The following is a 16918-nucleotide window of genomic DNA, read 5'->3' as shown; positions in this document are numbered from 1 at the left end:
AAGCACTCTACCTAAACGGAATATAGAAAGACTTCGTTTAGCAGACGGCAAACGACTCATGCATTCTAAAAATAGCGAAAAAGCTGGTGGCGCTCTATGTTGGTGGGATACCCCAACCAGTTGAGCTTCATCGCTTGGAGGAGAGCATTCTCATTTCCTCTGTACTGTTGTATGGTTTCACATTGAAGTTATGCATCGCTAGAACTAGAACGGCGATACGTTTGTTTAAATACTTAACTCCAACGGGAATCACCAGCACTGAAGCAAGTGAGATTTGAGTAATGGTCGTTGGTGTTGATACCCACGTATCTGACCACACGACCATTCATTATAGATTTTTGCTCAGAAAGTTAGAAGGCTATATATAGGTCATGATAAGATGAAACTTGTCGAAACACATTGCAAGAAAAGGATAGCAATATAATAATCAGTTTTAATACGCCATCTATTGATCAAACCAATGAAGCTGTGGAGCTTTCATTTTTTTCTATGGATATTCAATTTTTCAGACGTTTAAGCTTAATCTGTGGCGCTTGGGATAGGTAAACAATGCTTTCTATATTTTAATGCTGTAAGCAAGTAAGGCCACCATATATTCTCTTCTATTTCATTTATTCATTAAGTTTTTTCATTTTATTTTAAAAATAACGGTCAAATTGAAATTAAGAATCGCTTGAATTTGACTCGAAAATAAGCACAATATGAAAAGAGGAAGAAGAGAAACGTCATTCTCCATACAAAGTGTATGGAATACCCGGGTATGCTGGTTGCCAACTTACGTGGTAAAGTTTAAAAAAAATCAAAATAAAATACTTACAGGCTGTTTAAAATTACAACTTATGCACCAAAAAATTACAAATTAAAAGTTGGGAGGCTACGGAAAATTTCATGTCAATAAAAGCAATGAATCAAAAGTTATTGCAGTTCGAAGTTGAAAAAAATACCCGGGTATCCGGTTGCCAACTTAAAGGTTAAATATTGATATAACTTGGACAGAACGAACCAGCACGCGCGTGCTTTTGTTCTCTGGGTAGCACACACACACATACACACATAAACACACACGCAATCAGCACATCAGATGGGATCTGACAGCTGCGTACCCTTTCTTGCAGTGTATTTTTCGTTCCCGTACTCGTTCGACTGCGGGGACTAGCGGTCTGTTTCGGTTTTTGTTTTGATTTTGTCCTTTTGTTTGTCTTTATTATTTCGTGTGTGTTTTTAATTTGTTTTCCCTTCGTACCCGCGCAATCAACCCTGCTCGCCAGCCGAATGCATCGAGCGCGGTAGCTTTGTGCTGGTCAACCTGCTAATGCAAATGTACGTAGCTGACAGCGTTGCTGTGTAGATCGTTTCCACGATTGAGGCGAGCGAGAACGGCAGTGCTAACAACAAGTGAGTTTAATACACTTCAAGTGTTACTATTCATCTGCGTGTACTATTCCGCTACTTTTTTACGTTGTGACTTCAAATCTTTCAAATGTCGTAAATCACAGGTTTTTACACGTTCTACCGTTGTATGCTGTTGCTTTGCTGTATTGTTGTGACAATAATACTGTTCGGCTCTCATGTGGCCGATTTATTTTAAGCTTTTAACAGAGGTTTCTGTCTCAATGCATACAGCCCACTTGGTCCGTGTCTACGTATTGCTTAACAAAACAATCGCTCGCCTCCCCCCTGAAGCAGTCCGAGCACACTAGACTTGAAGATTTAGCGCACGATCTGGTCATTCCTGGTCCGCCTGGATGCGTTCCCTTCAGCTGTGGGCGGTTGCATGACCACCTTCTTCTACCAGCTGTAGTCTTTGGAAAGATTAGGGCACTACTCGTACTTAAGCTACAACTTGTTCACTTTTTCCGGGTAAGGGATGGTGTGTTGCCCGCCCCACGACAGGTCGAAACACACTGCAAAGTTGAAGCTGTTCAACTGCTGGCAGCTGTGTTATGATAAGCAACTGTGTGTAATAACAGCGCTTTTTTTTGTCTTGGGACGGCTTGCTGATCTATAGATAGACGGGCCGCCGGTTTCGGTGAGAAAGAACAGAGAGCTCTTGCCCCTTCCCAGCATGGAGAATCGGGCAAAGAATAGAAAGGGCTAGCTAAACAAGATTGAAGTGGGTATGATAAACTTCCACGTATTTATACGAGTCTTTAAATGGAGATTTCGCAAACTTACCATTCTGACAGCTCATTTTGAAAAGATATGCCATTTCCCTCTTACCTGTACACGAGCTCATTGCATTTACCTAAATGTATTTTTTGTTTTTGCTTTTCCATTGCTTTTTGCTGTATAATCATCCTCATCAGTACCGTGTATATTTGACCTGTTCTTATTCGCATTTTGCAACGCACGAATTACGAAACTCACTCTGTTTGGAGAATGACATCAACGGCATAAATCGTTTTACAGCTAGCAACAGAGAGCGTTGCAATCAGAAAAGGGGTATGCTGTTGCCGTTGCTTTACAAACAGGCCGCTGCTGCACCGAAAACCTGTTGTCTATGGTCCTTTCGGCTGACGGGCACACGGGCAAGAAGGCAAGATTTAGACCTGTTTTATTCTGCTTCCTCTTCTCTAACTTCTGTCTCCCTATGCCATTTGCTTCAGCAAACCGAAACACATGTAAAACGATCAGTTGCGATGCATGTGCATGAGATTTACTTCTGCATGTGCGATTGCATAGCGACTGACTCATTGCTATTTTCAAGCCAAAATTATTTACCACCACTTACTGTGGCTCGGGTGAACGTTACGCGTTTTGCTTTTCAAAAAATCAGTTTACTTTTAAAATTTTCAGATTTTCAGCCAGCTTGATAGGTGTTATCAGAATCGTACCGAAGGGCTGCTGGAAAGGATACAAATTGAATGGGCACTCTGCCAGATACTATGCTTATCTCACACACGAGAATACAGTTCTTCCCACCGTCGCCCCGACCATCTGTACACTCCCTTATCTTATCAATGGAATAATTTGGCTGATCCTTTATGGTTATGATTATATTGTTTGGTGTGTCTTCAGTCTGTGTCGTGCTTTTCCATTTCTTGTAAAATAATACATCATTCGATCCATTGCATTATTTGAAGTAATATTGCTGTACAACATTACCCATCATACAACCTAGTCATTTAAAGACAGCCATACAGGCGGAAACGCATTAAGACAAACCATTATTTCAAGTTGTAATTGCTAATCAAATTAATTGATAATTTCTGCTTATTATGTACGATAGCCATGTGCTCCCAGGAAACATAAACTGACTGGCGTATGCAATAGCCATGGCAGCCCAAGTATTAATAGCACAAATTTGTTCTTTAAAATTTTAGATCGATTCGACGATAGGTGCTAAGCATTTTGCAAACGGACATTTAACGCCGTTAAGATGAAGTTCGCCGAGCATCTTTCCGCACACATTACTCCAGAATGGCGCAAACAATACATCAACTACGAGGTAAGTGACCGCCGTGTTATTGAGTTGCTCCCTTTTTAAGGATAGGCTCTTAATACGATTTCTAAGTCGTGATATGGCTGAATTATTCTGCACTGGGAACTGCCACACCACGGAGCAGGTGGCTAATGTTTTTTTTTTTTTTTTTTTTATTTATTTTTATTTATTATTCTTGTAGGAAATGAAAGCGATGCTTTATACGGCAAACGAAGAAGCGCCAGCCCTGGACAGTGTGGAGGAGGATGTTCGGAAACGGCACTTTGCAAACTTTGACGAAAATTTTTACCACTACTGCGACCAGGAGCTGAAAAAGATAAACACATTTTACTCGGAAAAGCTGGCGGAAGCGACGCGCAAATATGCCGCGCTTAATACACAGCTAAGAACCACGCTGGAGGGCCAGCAGAAGAGCAAAAGCAAAGGCCACAGTCATAAGCCGATCAACTTGCCGTACCGGAAGGCACAGGAGTTGAAACTCGCCTTCAGCGAGTTCTATCTCAGCCTGATTCTGTTGCAGAACTATCAGAACCTAAACCATACCGGTTTCCGCAAGATACTGAAAAAGCACGACAAAATATTGGCCTCCGACAATGGGGCCAGATATCAGAAGGAGCACGTGGAAATGAGCCATTTCTTCATCAACAAGGATATCGACAAGTTGATCAACGACACCGAGACGACGGTAACCACCCAGCTTGAGGGTGGTGATCGGCAGCGGGCTATGAAGCGGCTGCGTGTGCCACCGTTGGGAGAGCAGCAAAGTCCCTGGACCACGTTCAAGGTGGGCTTGTTCAGTGGCAGCTTTGTGGTGCTGTTTGTTGCGGTAATCTTGTCGGCAGTTTTCCATGACAGTGCCACTGGGGAGAATCTCAAGATCGCCTTCCGGCTGTACCGTGGTCCGCTGCTGCTTATTGAGTTCATCTTCCTGATTGGCGTTAACATTTACGGCTGGCGTTCGTCCGGTGTAAACCACGTGCTCATCTTCGAGCTGGACCCGCGCAACCATCTGTCCGAGCAGCACCTGATGGAGATGGCCGCCATCTTTGGCGTCGTGTGGACGCTGAGCCTGTTGAGCTTCCTGTACAGCACCAGCCTGAGCATACCGCCTTACATTAACCCGCTGCTAATGACTGTGATCATGATCGCCTTCCTAATCAATCCGTTGCGCGTGTTCCGGTACGAGGCACGCTTCTGGCTGCTGAAAACGATTGGTCGAATGATAGCGGCACCGTTCTTTCACGTCGGTTTTGCCGATTTCTGGCTGGCTGATCAGCTCAATAGTCTCGTAACGGCGCTGCTGGATTTTCAATTTCTTACCTGCTTTTACGTTACGAATGGAAATTGGCTCGAGGCCGGCAGTAAGTAAATTTTGCGATAAACTATCGAGGACTTGAACGACTCCGACGACTTGAACGACTCCGAATGACTTGAACGACTCCGAATGACTCCGAACGACTCCGGATGTTTTCGACTCTCAATAACTCCGGACGACTCCGGACGACTCCGACACCGAATGATTCCGGACGACTCCGGACGACTCTGACTCCGAATGACTTCAGTCGACTACGAAAGACTCTGGGCGACTTCGATCGACTCTGGGTGACTCCAGACGACTCTGCGAGACTCCGAACGACTCCGAATAGCTCCGAATGACTCCGGACGAGTCCGACTCCGAACGATTCCGAATGACTCAGAATGACCCCAGGCGACTCCGAATGACTCCGAGCGACTCTGGACGACTCTGGGCACTCCGGACGAATCTGGACGACTCCGAACGACACCGGACGAATCCAAACGACTTCGGATATTGCAGGGCGGACCTACCTTCCGGAGTCAATTCCGAATTTATCGGACTGTCGGACTGGAGTCGACTTCAGTTTTTTTTTTTTTTCAACTTTACCCATCACTAGTACAGAGCGTATAAAATGCAAAAAAAAACATTGTTTTTTCTGTTTTGTAGATACTCGTCAATGTATGGAGGAAAGTTACATACTTCGTCCAATAGTAAATTGCCTTCCTGCATGGTTTCGGTTTGCACAGTGCTTGCGCCGATATCGTGATTCACGAGAAGCCTTCCCGCATTTGGTAAATGCTGGTAAATACGCGACAACCTTCTGTGTTGTCATATTTGCAACATTACGTTCCGCGAATGCTTGTAAGTAAAACAATTTTAAAAAAATCTAACTAACTTATTTCTACACAATCATGTAACTACTGGCCACATACAATTGATTTTTAATTGCTGAATTTATTTATTATAGCCAAATATGAAGACTCCTCAGAAAACGTGTTCCTCTGGCTGTGGTTGATTAGCTCCGTTGTCTCATCGTGCTACGCCTATACATGGGATATCAAGATGGATTGGGGATTGTTCGACAAGAACGCTGGAGAGAACAGATTCCTCCGAGAGGAGATTGTTTATTCCATGCCAGTGAGTTATTTTGGCTGTTGATTGCATAACAAGAGTGGATAAACAACACATTCACCATTTTCCTTTTTTATGTTCTTTCAGTTTTTCTACTATTTTGCAATTATAGAAGATCTGCTGTTACGATTTGTGTGGATACTGTCATACGCACTTACGGAAAACAAGCTAATCAGTGGTGATCTAATGACGTCCATCTTGGCACCACTGGAAGTATTTCGCCGTTTCGTGTGGAACTTCTTCCGACTTGAAAACGAGCATCTTAATAATTGTGGTAAATTCCGCGCCGTGCGAGACATTTCCATCGCTCCAATAGATTCCAATGATCAAGTCATCATACTCAAAATGATGGATGAAGAAGATGGTGTCATTAATCGGTAAGTCGTGAGTGTTTGGTATTGGTATAAACAATTTGAGGTGGTTTAATCGTTTGCGATGATTTTGTCTCTTTTTTGCAGATATACCAAGCATAACCGACCAAAGCCTAAAAAGATGAAAGATGACCGTAGAGCTTTGTTGCCGGCTTTTAAGACTACACATGAAGTCATCCCACCCGACGCGACGAACGTTAAACAAGCTTAGTAGCAATATTGGTTACAAACCCTCCATCTGTTTTACACTTACTTTTACAGTTTTACACACAATATAAGAGGTGAATATTAGGAGGTTGTTTACAGTTTCGCTCCTAAGGACGCCAATGTGCTTATAAGTGTCTTAAATGTTATAATTTCTTTATGAATTTCTAATCACAACGCTCGCAAATTAGTTCTCATGATAAAATTTCAATTACATCGATTTTACCCGGCGTGAATAATGTCAGGGATTAACAAAATTAATGCGGCAGTTTTTTTTTTAGAGAATTTTAGCTTGTACTTAGAACGTACTTACTTTTCGTCGATTTGAAGTTCAATTTTTTAAATCATGTTAAATAATCAATAGCATTGGCACACGGCCCAAGGTCAACGTACTATAAACCCTACAATTCCAATAATGGATAATGGATTTGCACAAGCTGCTCCGTTATATTATCTTTTTTGTTTGAATTTGGCTGTTTTAATTTTTAGATTTAACCGTTTCTTTTGCCGTAAATGGTTTCGAAGTATTTGTTAACTCATGTATGCAATTGTGCTGTAGTACTAGAAGACCATCGATAATTTTCAACAAACGACCGTATTTATCGAAACATTCCGCTCTGCACGGTTCAGTAAGGCTAATGCCATGAAGACATTTGCAATTTTCGTTGAATGTTGTGTAGCGAGCGCATTTTAAATTATTCAAGTCTTATAATAAAAAAAGAGGCAAATGTATATTAAACACGCAAACGCGATAGCTCCTTTTAAGCAGAGGGTAATATGCCTTACAAGAAGTCTAGTACGTATGAAACATCCAATAACTACCATTGTTTCAGAAAGGTTGCCTTAATTAGACCTATAAGAATTTACGTTTTCGTAGTTAGAATAGTGAAATGGCTGTAATAGCATGCCTTAGATGAGCTGCACCGGCAATTTTCTTGCAGGAAAATATTAGGATTTACAAAAGCTGATGAAATCTTATCATGCTGCCAGCATATCCAGTAACACCCTTAAATTCATATCAAATCCAATATCAATACTACAATGTGGTTATATTTTATCGCGAACTGTAATAATGTTTCTTACCGCAGTATTAAACACGTGTAAGGGTCGATAAGTCGATTCAATTCCTTTTTTTACAGTTCCGTGTTTTGGTGGATATATTACATTATAGTAATCGTTACCCTTATGATTCTGTTTTATACTTTTAAACTTTGATTTCTTCTTGATTTCCCTTTTTCCTTTTTGAGGATGAATTTTACTCTAAACCCTTTGCCCGTTATGGTTCCTAGCGAGTCATGGCGAGTCATCCAGGGTATACTAAAGCTCAAATTATTTTAAAATAAAATGCGTTTGTTAACAATATTTTGCTGCAAGCACGAAATGTCAGCTGCGGAAAACACGTTGGCGGTGGTTTAACACCGTGTAAAACGAAATTCTACCGGAAAATAGCGTTTTTTAGTGCCAATTGGAACACATTTTCTCCAGAGTGAACAAAATATTCCGTAATGTTTTTCACAGAAAAACAGCGATAAATGTTGTCACCGATGAGTGAAATGGTAGAATAAAACCTCTGAATTATATGAAAATACAATCCGTGTGTTTTACATTATCAGGCCGAAAATGGAATAAAAATAGAAAATCTAAATATCAGATAACAAAATTCGAGCAGTTGGTGCGCTTGGTAGCGATCCGAAAGCGAAGGATGTCCCTTCAAAACGCCAGCGCATGCGAACGACCCCACAAATATTATGTGAACGTTGCTGTAATGCTTGAAGTACTATTCGAAATTGGCCGTGCATCAAACCGTTTAGGCTTTTGAAGCAATGCAATTCCGATGTGAAAAAAAAAAATAATTGTGTGGAAAAATATTCAAACTCACGACTTGGTTTGTTTTTTACTCATTTAACCTTCACTTCTATAACCACCTGCCCGGGTATGTTCTGCTGATTCTTTTTATAAAAACTTTTTTATTGGATAATTGAATCGATCCAACAATTTCAAAAAGCCTAGAAAAACATGTTTTTAAACAGTGGTAAAAAATCTTAATTAAAAAAATAATGTACTTTTAAAACGAAAATTTATTTTTACCCCTCACTTCTATAACCACCTACCCGGAAAAGTAAAACATACAATAAAAGATTTTGGTTTCAGTTTATTGTAGGTATGAATGATATGTATAGCAATGCGTGTATATATATTTATATAATCTATTCCAAAAGTTTTCTAGCTCTAAATATTCTTCTAAAATCATAGACGAGACGACTTTCTATTAGTTCGGTTGAATTTTTACTGTGCATTAAATTAACGTAACTAAAAGTTATACATCATAAATTTGTTACATAAAAACAAGCATTTTTACCATAGTTACATAAAATAAGTTAGATAAAACATTTTTTCACCAATAAATATACAAATTCCCTTATAAAATATGTTAACTACCCGTGTAGGTGGTCAAGAGATTGAGTGTGCATTTTTGACCATAGAAACGAAGGTAAATGTGATTTTAAGATTGCCTAAGAGGCGAATAAGCTAGACCTCAAAGTCTCTATAAAAATATGCAAAGAATGAATGAAGATTGCCGTGATCCCGCAAACTGCTCGAATTTGTTTGTCAGCAATGGTGGGGCGGTCTTGCTCCGTGTAAACATTGCGTCATGTACGGGCTCGCGATGTCATTTTTAGCATAGCCGGCCATCCGCGTGAAGTTCTGTGAGATAAACATGGCCTTCTTTATGCATCGTTCCTGTGAATATTTACTAGTTAGGCCGAACGTGCTACAAACATTTTGCGTTCGTAATGGCCATCAGCTGCGCGGTAAGCCGCCGGGCGTTGCCAAAACGCTTGTGCAGCGATTGCAAGGTATATATTTGGCTTTTTGTTTCGATCATCGCCATCTTACGCCCCGTTGTTTCGTAACTTGCTTGTTGCTTGATTTACCATTGCTGTTGCTTGCATTTTAGGTGAGAAAGTATTAGATCCGGAAATTACCCGGCCCGTTAACATCGGATTTCCCCACATTAAACCGGCGCGATCGGTTCAATTGTCCGAGCGTCTGCAACACCTCAAAGCCCAAAGAAACAATACTGAGCTAGAGCGGCTGTCGCGAGAAAGGAAGTGTAAGCGATTTCAATGAAGCGAGGAAAACTCCGAATGTTTCTCCAATCAAATTTCCTTTTTTTTGCAGTGAAAATTGATCTAGAGCAAGTGCGTGCAGATTGGGTGAAAACGAGCGGTCCTTTCCACATCAAGCGAATTGCCGAACATTACGGTGTGTTCGAGCATCTGTTCGGGGCTGCCTATTTTGTGCCGCGCGTAGCTTTGGACATCCAATACCAGGCAGGCGAATTGCTTCATCCCGTGAAGTATGGAAATGTTCTGAAGCCGAGCGAAACACAAGCTGCCCCACAGGTGCAGTTTGATGGAAACTTTAACTTTACTGGGCAGCCGGCCAGTGAGGAACAGCAAAGCTGGTGGTCTTTGCTGCTGACCAACCCGGATGGACATTTTGAGGATAGTGAAAAGGAATATTGCCACTGGTTCGTGTAAGTATAACGTTTACCTTGCTTCTGAGTCAAATTACTATAATACTTCATTTGTAAGCCTACTGCATATCCAGTACCATTATTAATCTTAGGAAACAAATGATGTAAAGAATGTTTGAACTATTATATAAGATAGATATGCTAGCGATACGCTTCCATAGGAGAAAGGATGTACGATACGTTATTATTGGGTATATATGTTTAGCTCAATGCATTAACGAATTTTTAACAGTATACCAGTATGCATCAATGTTTGCCCCTGACGATCCACAAAGTCCCTATTTTTTTTTGTTAGTCGATACGTTAGTCAAGTTTAGTGATATTATGATACAGGTGTTTGGGCAGATTCGGGCCAAATTGTACAGTTCTTTGCAAATCATGAAAATTGTGTTTAATAATTGTTTTGTCGTCTTTAAAACAATATAGTGACAGTTCCCAGCTTTTTACATGTTTTTTACCTGAAACCACATGCCAACGTAAAAGACTCCATTGAATCTTTTAAAAGCGGCATAATAGTCGTAATATTTAAATTAATATTCATAAAATCAAAGATTATGTAGCTTGAATTGATGAATTTAGCTTTTGACAGAAATGTTTTAGAAACTAAACAAAAACAATTAACTTACTCCCATGCATTGATCGCTTCGAGATACAATTGATGATGACGAAGCAATATTCGTGTAAACGCTGTACACAATTGATGCCTAAGAAGCATAATTGGAACTAAAAAGACATAAACTGTCGACTTAAGCAATATTAAATGACAACGGCTGTAATATCTTAAGGATTATGAATAGAGTGGCATGATCGTGTTTTTAACATTAGGTTTACGGGCGTCTCTATATACCTTTCTCTACGAGCACCCGTCAATCAGACGGGTGGATAAGAAAACGTATTTAGATTGGTTAAAATCATGAATGCAAGCCCTGAATGCACCGTGCCCTCATACCTATCCTGTGGTAATGGTGATGAATAAGTCACTGAAAGCCAATCACTTTAGTGCCTGTACCACTGTTGTATTGTGTGTACCATGTTTTGACCGACAACGGTTGTTGTGCCAAAGAAGAAGAAGAAAATCATGGAAAAAATCGATTTTCTCAAAATCTTGTCTTGCTAAAGACATAAATTTGACTCTGCATTGTCATTTTTTTTGTGATATATATTCATTATTGTTTCGCCATCACATGAACTGATATCTTTTCGATGCCGGTTTGAGCTTCGAAGAACACGAGGAATAAATTGGCCAGCAATTCTGTTTGAGATTACTTTACTTACATCACCCATCAATTTGACAGGTTTCGTGGATATGTATACCATAGGGTTTTTTTTTTTTGAAAATTTATGAACCTTAAGAAAATAATAATTAATGCTAAAATATCAGAATGAATAGTTATAAATTGACGCAAAATAATCATGGAGATCAAATCGAAGGTATTTTTCATATTTCCGTTGAGTAGATTCCGTCAAATTGACGGGTTCCTTAAACCCAGCGTTAAAATGGTAGCGAATACTAAATAATCCCAATTTCGTTTTTAGTCAGCTCTAAGGAGAAATGTGTGCCTTGCCTTTGGAATTAATATTAAACTTGAATTGAGTGGGTATTGAACAAATCTTGCCACAACATTTCCCTAGTTCCACCAACCACAGACCTGTGTCATTTACACATGCACACGATTTAGAATACAGCGAAGAGTTTGCGAATACTTTAAAGATTCTCACATGATACAGCTTTAGCTGTAACGCTCTCCATCACCCTTTTTCGGAAAGATACAAAAATGTATGAATATTGTTTTACAATTTTTCTTTACACCACGCTCTTAAATTCGATTCGTTTTTTTTTGTTTTAGCAATATTCCATCACGTGTTTCGAAGGATAGCACCGTATACATCTAAAAACAGAAATATCATAAATGCCCAAGCATTCATTTAAGTTCGCAGCGTTCCTGGCCCAGTTTGCAACTGTTCATACTTGAAGGAACTTCGTGGATATAAGTTATTGTGTTCCATGTTTTGCTATTTGCAGTAAATAATGTAATGAACAATCTCAGAAAGAGTTTCTATAGCAGGTCCTAAACTTTCTTTTTAGAAAAGACGTGTGGAAATAGTTGGCATTTTACTATACACACCGTGCCATACGATTTCAATGATATCAAATTATTTTATTTTTTAAAAAAATCTCAACCAATGCCTCGAATATTCCCGTGATGGGATTCACCGTATAATTCAAGATAAGAAAACATATTTATATCCAAGCGTAAAGTATGACTAAAGTTGGCAGCGTTTCTTGTCCGTTTATAATAAGGTAGAATTGCGTGCTTATTTCTTTATTTGAGTTTGCCAAAGGATCTAAAAGATGATATTTCTTTCCTCACAGTTAGATAAATAACACATGGGTTGGTATCGTTGAATCCGTTCGTAGCGGGAACGTACGGCGCTCACAAGAAATTTTAGGGATGGCAACACATTTCTTCTGCTCGGTACTACAATGCCGCGGTTAATAACTATAGCAAACCCATCTAATATGTCAGAGAAATGAGTGTCGGGACTTGAGATGATTTAATATCAACACCCTTCTTAGGCAATACTTGTATAATTGAAAGAATATTGAACCTGACCTAACGTCATTGCAGTACAACAGATAGAATAAGATTAGATCAAAGTCAGTGATATGAAGGTTCAAGAAATGCCTTTACATTTTCAAACTATTCCGTTCTAAAATCGCTCCTCAGACATGCGTTCTACATTGGTGATGTATTGCACTAGCTGCTATATGTCAATCTATACGAATAGAAATACTCAAAATCAGAAAAACCCCAATTTCCTTTTTGACGAAGACTGAATTTTTGAAGAAGAATATTGGGAAAATAGTATAGTATTTCGAAAATAGTATAGTGAATACTAATTGGTACCAAATGTTTAGTTTTGGATGTCTATTTGCACAGGAGAAACTCACAACAAACAACCAAGACTGTGTATCAATTTTTAAAAATCATTTTAGTGGTATTTTTTTGACATTTAGGTTTACTTTATATCCAAATCATAACTTAGTGATCGTATATATTTGTATACACAGACATGTTTTTCACACACAGTTTCAACACAACGTGTTGTTTGCAAAATTTTGTAAGGAGCAAAAATGGATTTAGATTATAGTACTTTTTTAATATGAATTATCGCACGCGTTGTCGTCTAGTAACAGATAGGATAGTCGAGTACGATTATGATAAGAAATTGTGTACATAACACTTATACGACAAAACCGCGCGACTTTCTATTCTTGCAATCGTGGGCGTTACACGGTTTAGTATAACATAAGTCCATATGTGCTTCACACTTTGTGTCATACAGCTTGTCCTTTCGTTTATGTTCGAGGAAGTTTTGAATCATTCATTCATTTGTTCTTTTTTTATAATTATTCATCAAGTCTAATAATACAATCACTGCTTTTTGTATTTTCTTTAGAGGAAACATTCCCAACGGAGACGTTACGAGTGGGGAAGAGCTGGTTCCATATCTGCAGCCGTTCCCTGCTAAGGGCACCGGGTACCAGCGACACATTTTTGTGTTGTACAAGCAGACAAGTCGTCTAGATTTCTCGCAGTACCGGATAACAGACGCATTTGATTTGCCAGCGCGCACATTCCGCACGCTTGATTTCTACCGCCAGCATCAAGACAGCATCACGCCCGCCGGTCTAGCGTTTTTCCAATCTGATTGGGATACCAGCCTGCCTGACTTTTACAGAGAAAAGTTAAAGCTGCAACATCCCGTGTTCGAATACGATTTTCCAGCACCATACATCCGCGAACAAGAATGGTTCCCACTGCGCAAGCCGTTCAACCTGTACATGGACAAGTATCGTGATCCGGCCCAAATCCGAAAAGAGTATCTAGCACGAAAGCTCGCCAAAACGCATCCATTTGATGGGCCTGAACCTCCGCTGCGTTATCCGAACGCTCATGCGATAAACGATGTACCGTCCTGGCTGCGCACGGAAATGAAAAAGGACCGTCTGGGATGGGGTAGGATAAACGATATTTGATTTAAATTTGAGTTTTGTTTAAAAAAAATATACGCTTGAATTACAATAAATACGTTAGTGTTTAGCCAAAATCTAATTTGTCCTGTGCTGTACATTGACAGGGTTTTAAGAATTGCTCTTTAATCATCTTTACTCAACTCTGAGAAGTGCTCTGAGAACTTTCTTCTCCTGTGTATTTCTAACAGCTGTATTATGTTCTTTTCCCCGTCTCGACGCTGCACGGTGACACCGTAATCAATTACTGTTCAATTAAACGTGTCACATAGCTGCTCGTGATCTGGGGGTGTCTATTAATATAAATATGCACTTCCATGATCATATACGGGGCATTGTGAACTCGGCCCTCATCACATTGGGTTTCGTCAGACGATTCTCCTCCGCGTGGTCAGATCCGTTTTGTTTGAAAACCTTGTACTGTAACCTTGTGCATCCAATTTTGGAATTGGCCTGTGTTGTGTGGAACCCGTCTGGTGTTTGCTTACACGTTCGAGAGGGGCAATACGTTTTTTTGCGAACCACGATAACGCTACTATTCGACCGAGTTAATGTTTCCTTATCTCACTGCTCGATTAGATTGAAGTGTTCGAGCTTGCTATGTTGAACTTCCGTCGCGGCTTTCGTCACCAATGCTCGATCAGACGGATGTGCCTTCCCTTCTTTGCCCGTCCCCGGATCCTATCCCTCGTCGCTTGCATCCCTCGATCGGACGCAGTCTGCATACAGAAATTTGCTGTAATAATAATTCGACTGACCTCTTCATATCTTCTATGTTTCTGGTTTCTTCGCCTTATTTCTTGTCGTCTCGCTCAACTGTCCTTCCTGTGCTTCTCTTCCTTATCGGTATTCTCTGCCCATACATTTCCGTTTCCTTTTTATGTGTGTCCTTAGATGTGTTGTTTGGCTGTCGCCTGGTCAGTATTATTTCGGATTACACCTGTTTGATTATTGTAGAGTTATGGCTAAATCTCTAAGTATATATCTAAAGTTATATCTAAAGAAATCCTAGTATCGTGAAAAGTTACAAAAACAAACATCTAATTGTTTTGTATTATCTAACAGGAGTTCTTGGCTAATCAAGTCAAATCAGTATATTTCAAAGTGCGTTCGAACTCAATCGAAATGTTGGATTTTATGTCGATAGTGTTTGCAGCATGTCATCTGCATCAAGTAAACTACCAAACATAATACAGCTTAACCGTATATCCTGATCCGTTCAAGGCCACTCGACGTTTCCGACCGAATAGGTTGAAGGTTGAATATGAATTCGGCAAAGATGTTGAGGATACTAATGCATCATCGACATATGCATAGATAGTATTGTACTATACCCTCAACAGCACCCAACCGACGTAGGTTTTTGGAAAGTTGTCGCCAATTTAATGATCTTTCTTCACCCATATTCAGAAGCTGTCGTGATCGCATTGAACGCTTACCACTCAAGGTCTGCAAGGCCGCTTAAGGTCTGCTCGATGTGTGAAGTCGGGTTACGTTGCGCGCGTTCGTTGCTTTTGGTCGTGCGTACGGATTCATGATTTCAGCGCAACAGGCGGACATAAAAGGGCAAAATTATTATTGTTTATTCGACTGCATGACAGTTACAGGGTCAAAAGAGTCAAAAAAAAGGAACCCTCTGTCGCACGGATGGGTTACTGGTTTCCGTTTGCTAGTATCGGTGCTCAAAGAAGATGCTTTAACGGCAATATAGTTTGGTAAAGGATGAATAATAAATAAAAGAATAACAAAACACTTGATCAAATTAAAACGCTGGACATGTATGGTCACATGTTCGCAGTTACTAGGTAGACTACTATCCCCATCAGTGTATCGAAATACTGGTATTATTCTACAGCTTTTGCTCATATCAGTAATTACATTGAAGGCAGTATGAGACTATAGTGGGAGGTTGCATCCTAGAGAGTTTCATTTCCCATTGATTTGTCCACTATTACAACGTGTATCGTGCCAATCTGGCCACATAAACCAAACACGGTCCTCGTTTGAAGCCGAGCAAACTGTATTTGCTTCCATTCAACAGAGTTAAGAGTATGTCAATATTCCCTTATTTAGTGATTGGTTGTGTGTTACGAGCTACTTAAATATGGCGACGACGGCTTCCATTCATGGGAGAGTTTTACTAGCTAGCCAGTGTCCCAATTTGTTTGTAATGCGGGGTTGGATGTTCGCCAATGAAGCTTAAAGCTTTTGAAACCCTAAATGTTGCTAATATAGTATAAGCTAAACTATCAATCCTTCTACTTCCTCTTTTTATTTGGTGTAGTCGCTTTAGTCGGTCAAGGCCTACCCTAGCGGGTAATGGGTTTGGCTATCTGTTACTTATTTGGGTATCCGCATCAGGATATAGTCCTCCCTGACGATCAGTCCAGTGTTGATTTGAACAAGGGCACGTGGTTGTTATCCCTTTCATATTATTGGAATTTTATTTAAATTCTTATAAACGTCAAATTCTTGAAATTTATTTCAATTAAAGTAAATGAATGTCAATCTTAAGTCGTTATTAAGCAATTTACTGTGGAATAAAGAAACTGTACATACTAATAAACATAGACATAAATAATGAAGATATTTCAAGACTGTTTAACATTGAATGGCAACTAACCTACACGGACAACGAAACATCTGCTCAAACCTCACTCTGACAAATCAATATCAACTGTTGTGCTTGTCTGCGAGAAAGAAACTCTGTTAAAACACTTAATGGAATGAGTGCGTACATTTAACGACTGCACCTGGGGAACACGATTTGGCAATGCAAGTAAAACGATCATTCTGTTTGGCATCATTTGCAAAAAAAAAAAGTTATTTCCGACATGGGTTCAAACCTCGAAAGAACCTAGCCAGCCAATCCCAAGGCAGATTATCCAGCTATGGG

The 16918-nt window shown here is 39.8% G+C and overlaps 2 protein-coding genes across 3 annotated transcripts; both read left to right on the top strand.

Moving 5' to 3' along the window:
* The first annotated feature begins 1090 nt into the window (after positions 1–1090).
* LOC120951010 (xenotropic and polytropic retrovirus receptor 1-like) lies at positions 1091–8036 on the top strand. Of its 2 annotated transcripts, none has more exons than XM_040369477.2 (7): positions 1091–1395; positions 3324–3448; positions 3624–4803; positions 5406–5600; positions 5707–5876; positions 5958–6247; positions 6329–8036. In XM_040369477.2, the coding sequence occupies exons 2-7, from the start codon at positions 3380–3382 to the stop codon at positions 6450–6452; spliced, it is 2028 nt and encodes a 675-aa protein (XP_040225411.1). In that variant the 5' UTR covers positions 1091–1395; positions 3324–3379; the 3' UTR covers positions 6453–8036. The 2 variants fall into 2 exon arrangements, with proteins under 2 accessions (XP_040225411.1, XP_040225419.1); XM_040369485.2 differs by lacking the exon at positions 1091–1395 and adding an exon at positions 3099–3176.
* Positions 8037–9109: 1073 nt separating this feature from the next.
* On the top strand, positions 9110–14104 carry LOC120955319 (39S ribosomal protein L38, mitochondrial). The gene is made up of 4 exons (XM_040376076.2): positions 9110–9303; positions 9405–9560; positions 9629–9986; positions 13449–14104. The coding sequence occupies exons 1-4, from the start codon at positions 9165–9167 to the stop codon at positions 14026–14028; spliced, it is 1233 nt and encodes a 410-aa protein (XP_040232010.2). The 5' UTR covers positions 9110–9164; the 3' UTR covers positions 14029–14104.
* The last annotated feature ends 2814 nt before the right edge of the window (positions 14105–16918 follow it).

This window comes from Anopheles coluzzii, chromosome X (genome assembly GCF_943734685.1).
Source record: "Anopheles coluzzii chromosome X, AcolN3, whole genome shotgun sequence".
NCBI classification, from domain to species: domain Eukaryota; kingdom Metazoa; phylum Arthropoda; class Insecta; order Diptera; family Culicidae; genus Anopheles; species Anopheles coluzzii.
Note: the sequence above shows the minus strand (reverse complement) of the source record. Positions and strands in the feature narration are given on the sequence as shown.

What these genes read in the sequence shown, in the direction of transcription:
- LOC120951010 (XM_040369477.2), top strand. Translation starts at nt 3,380, where the DNA reads ATGAAGTTCGCCGAGCATCTTTCCGCACACATTACTCCAGAATGGCGC. An exon ending in ATTACGTTCCGCGAATGCTT is followed by an intron (nt 5,601 to 5,706) that starts GTAAGTAAAACA and finishes TATTTATTATAG; the next exon opens with CCAAATATGAAGACTCCTCA. An exon ending in GAAGATGGTGTCATTAATCG is followed by an intron (nt 6,248 to 6,328) that starts GTAAGTCGTGAG and finishes TCTTTTTTGCAG; the next exon opens with ATATACCAAGCATAACCGAC.
- LOC120955319 (XM_040376076.2), top strand. Translation starts at nt 9,165, where the DNA reads ATGGCCTTCTTTATGCATCGTTCCTGTGAATATTTACTAGTTAGGCCG. An exon ending in GCTTGTGCAGCGATTGCAAG is followed by an intron (nt 9,304 to 9,404) that starts GTATATATTTGG and finishes CTTGCATTTTAG; the next exon opens with GTGAGAAAGTATTAGATCCG. An exon ending in GAATATTGCCACTGGTTCGT is followed by an intron (nt 9,987 to 13,448) that starts GTAAGTATAACG and finishes TATTTTCTTTAG; the next exon opens with AGGAAACATTCCCAACGGAG.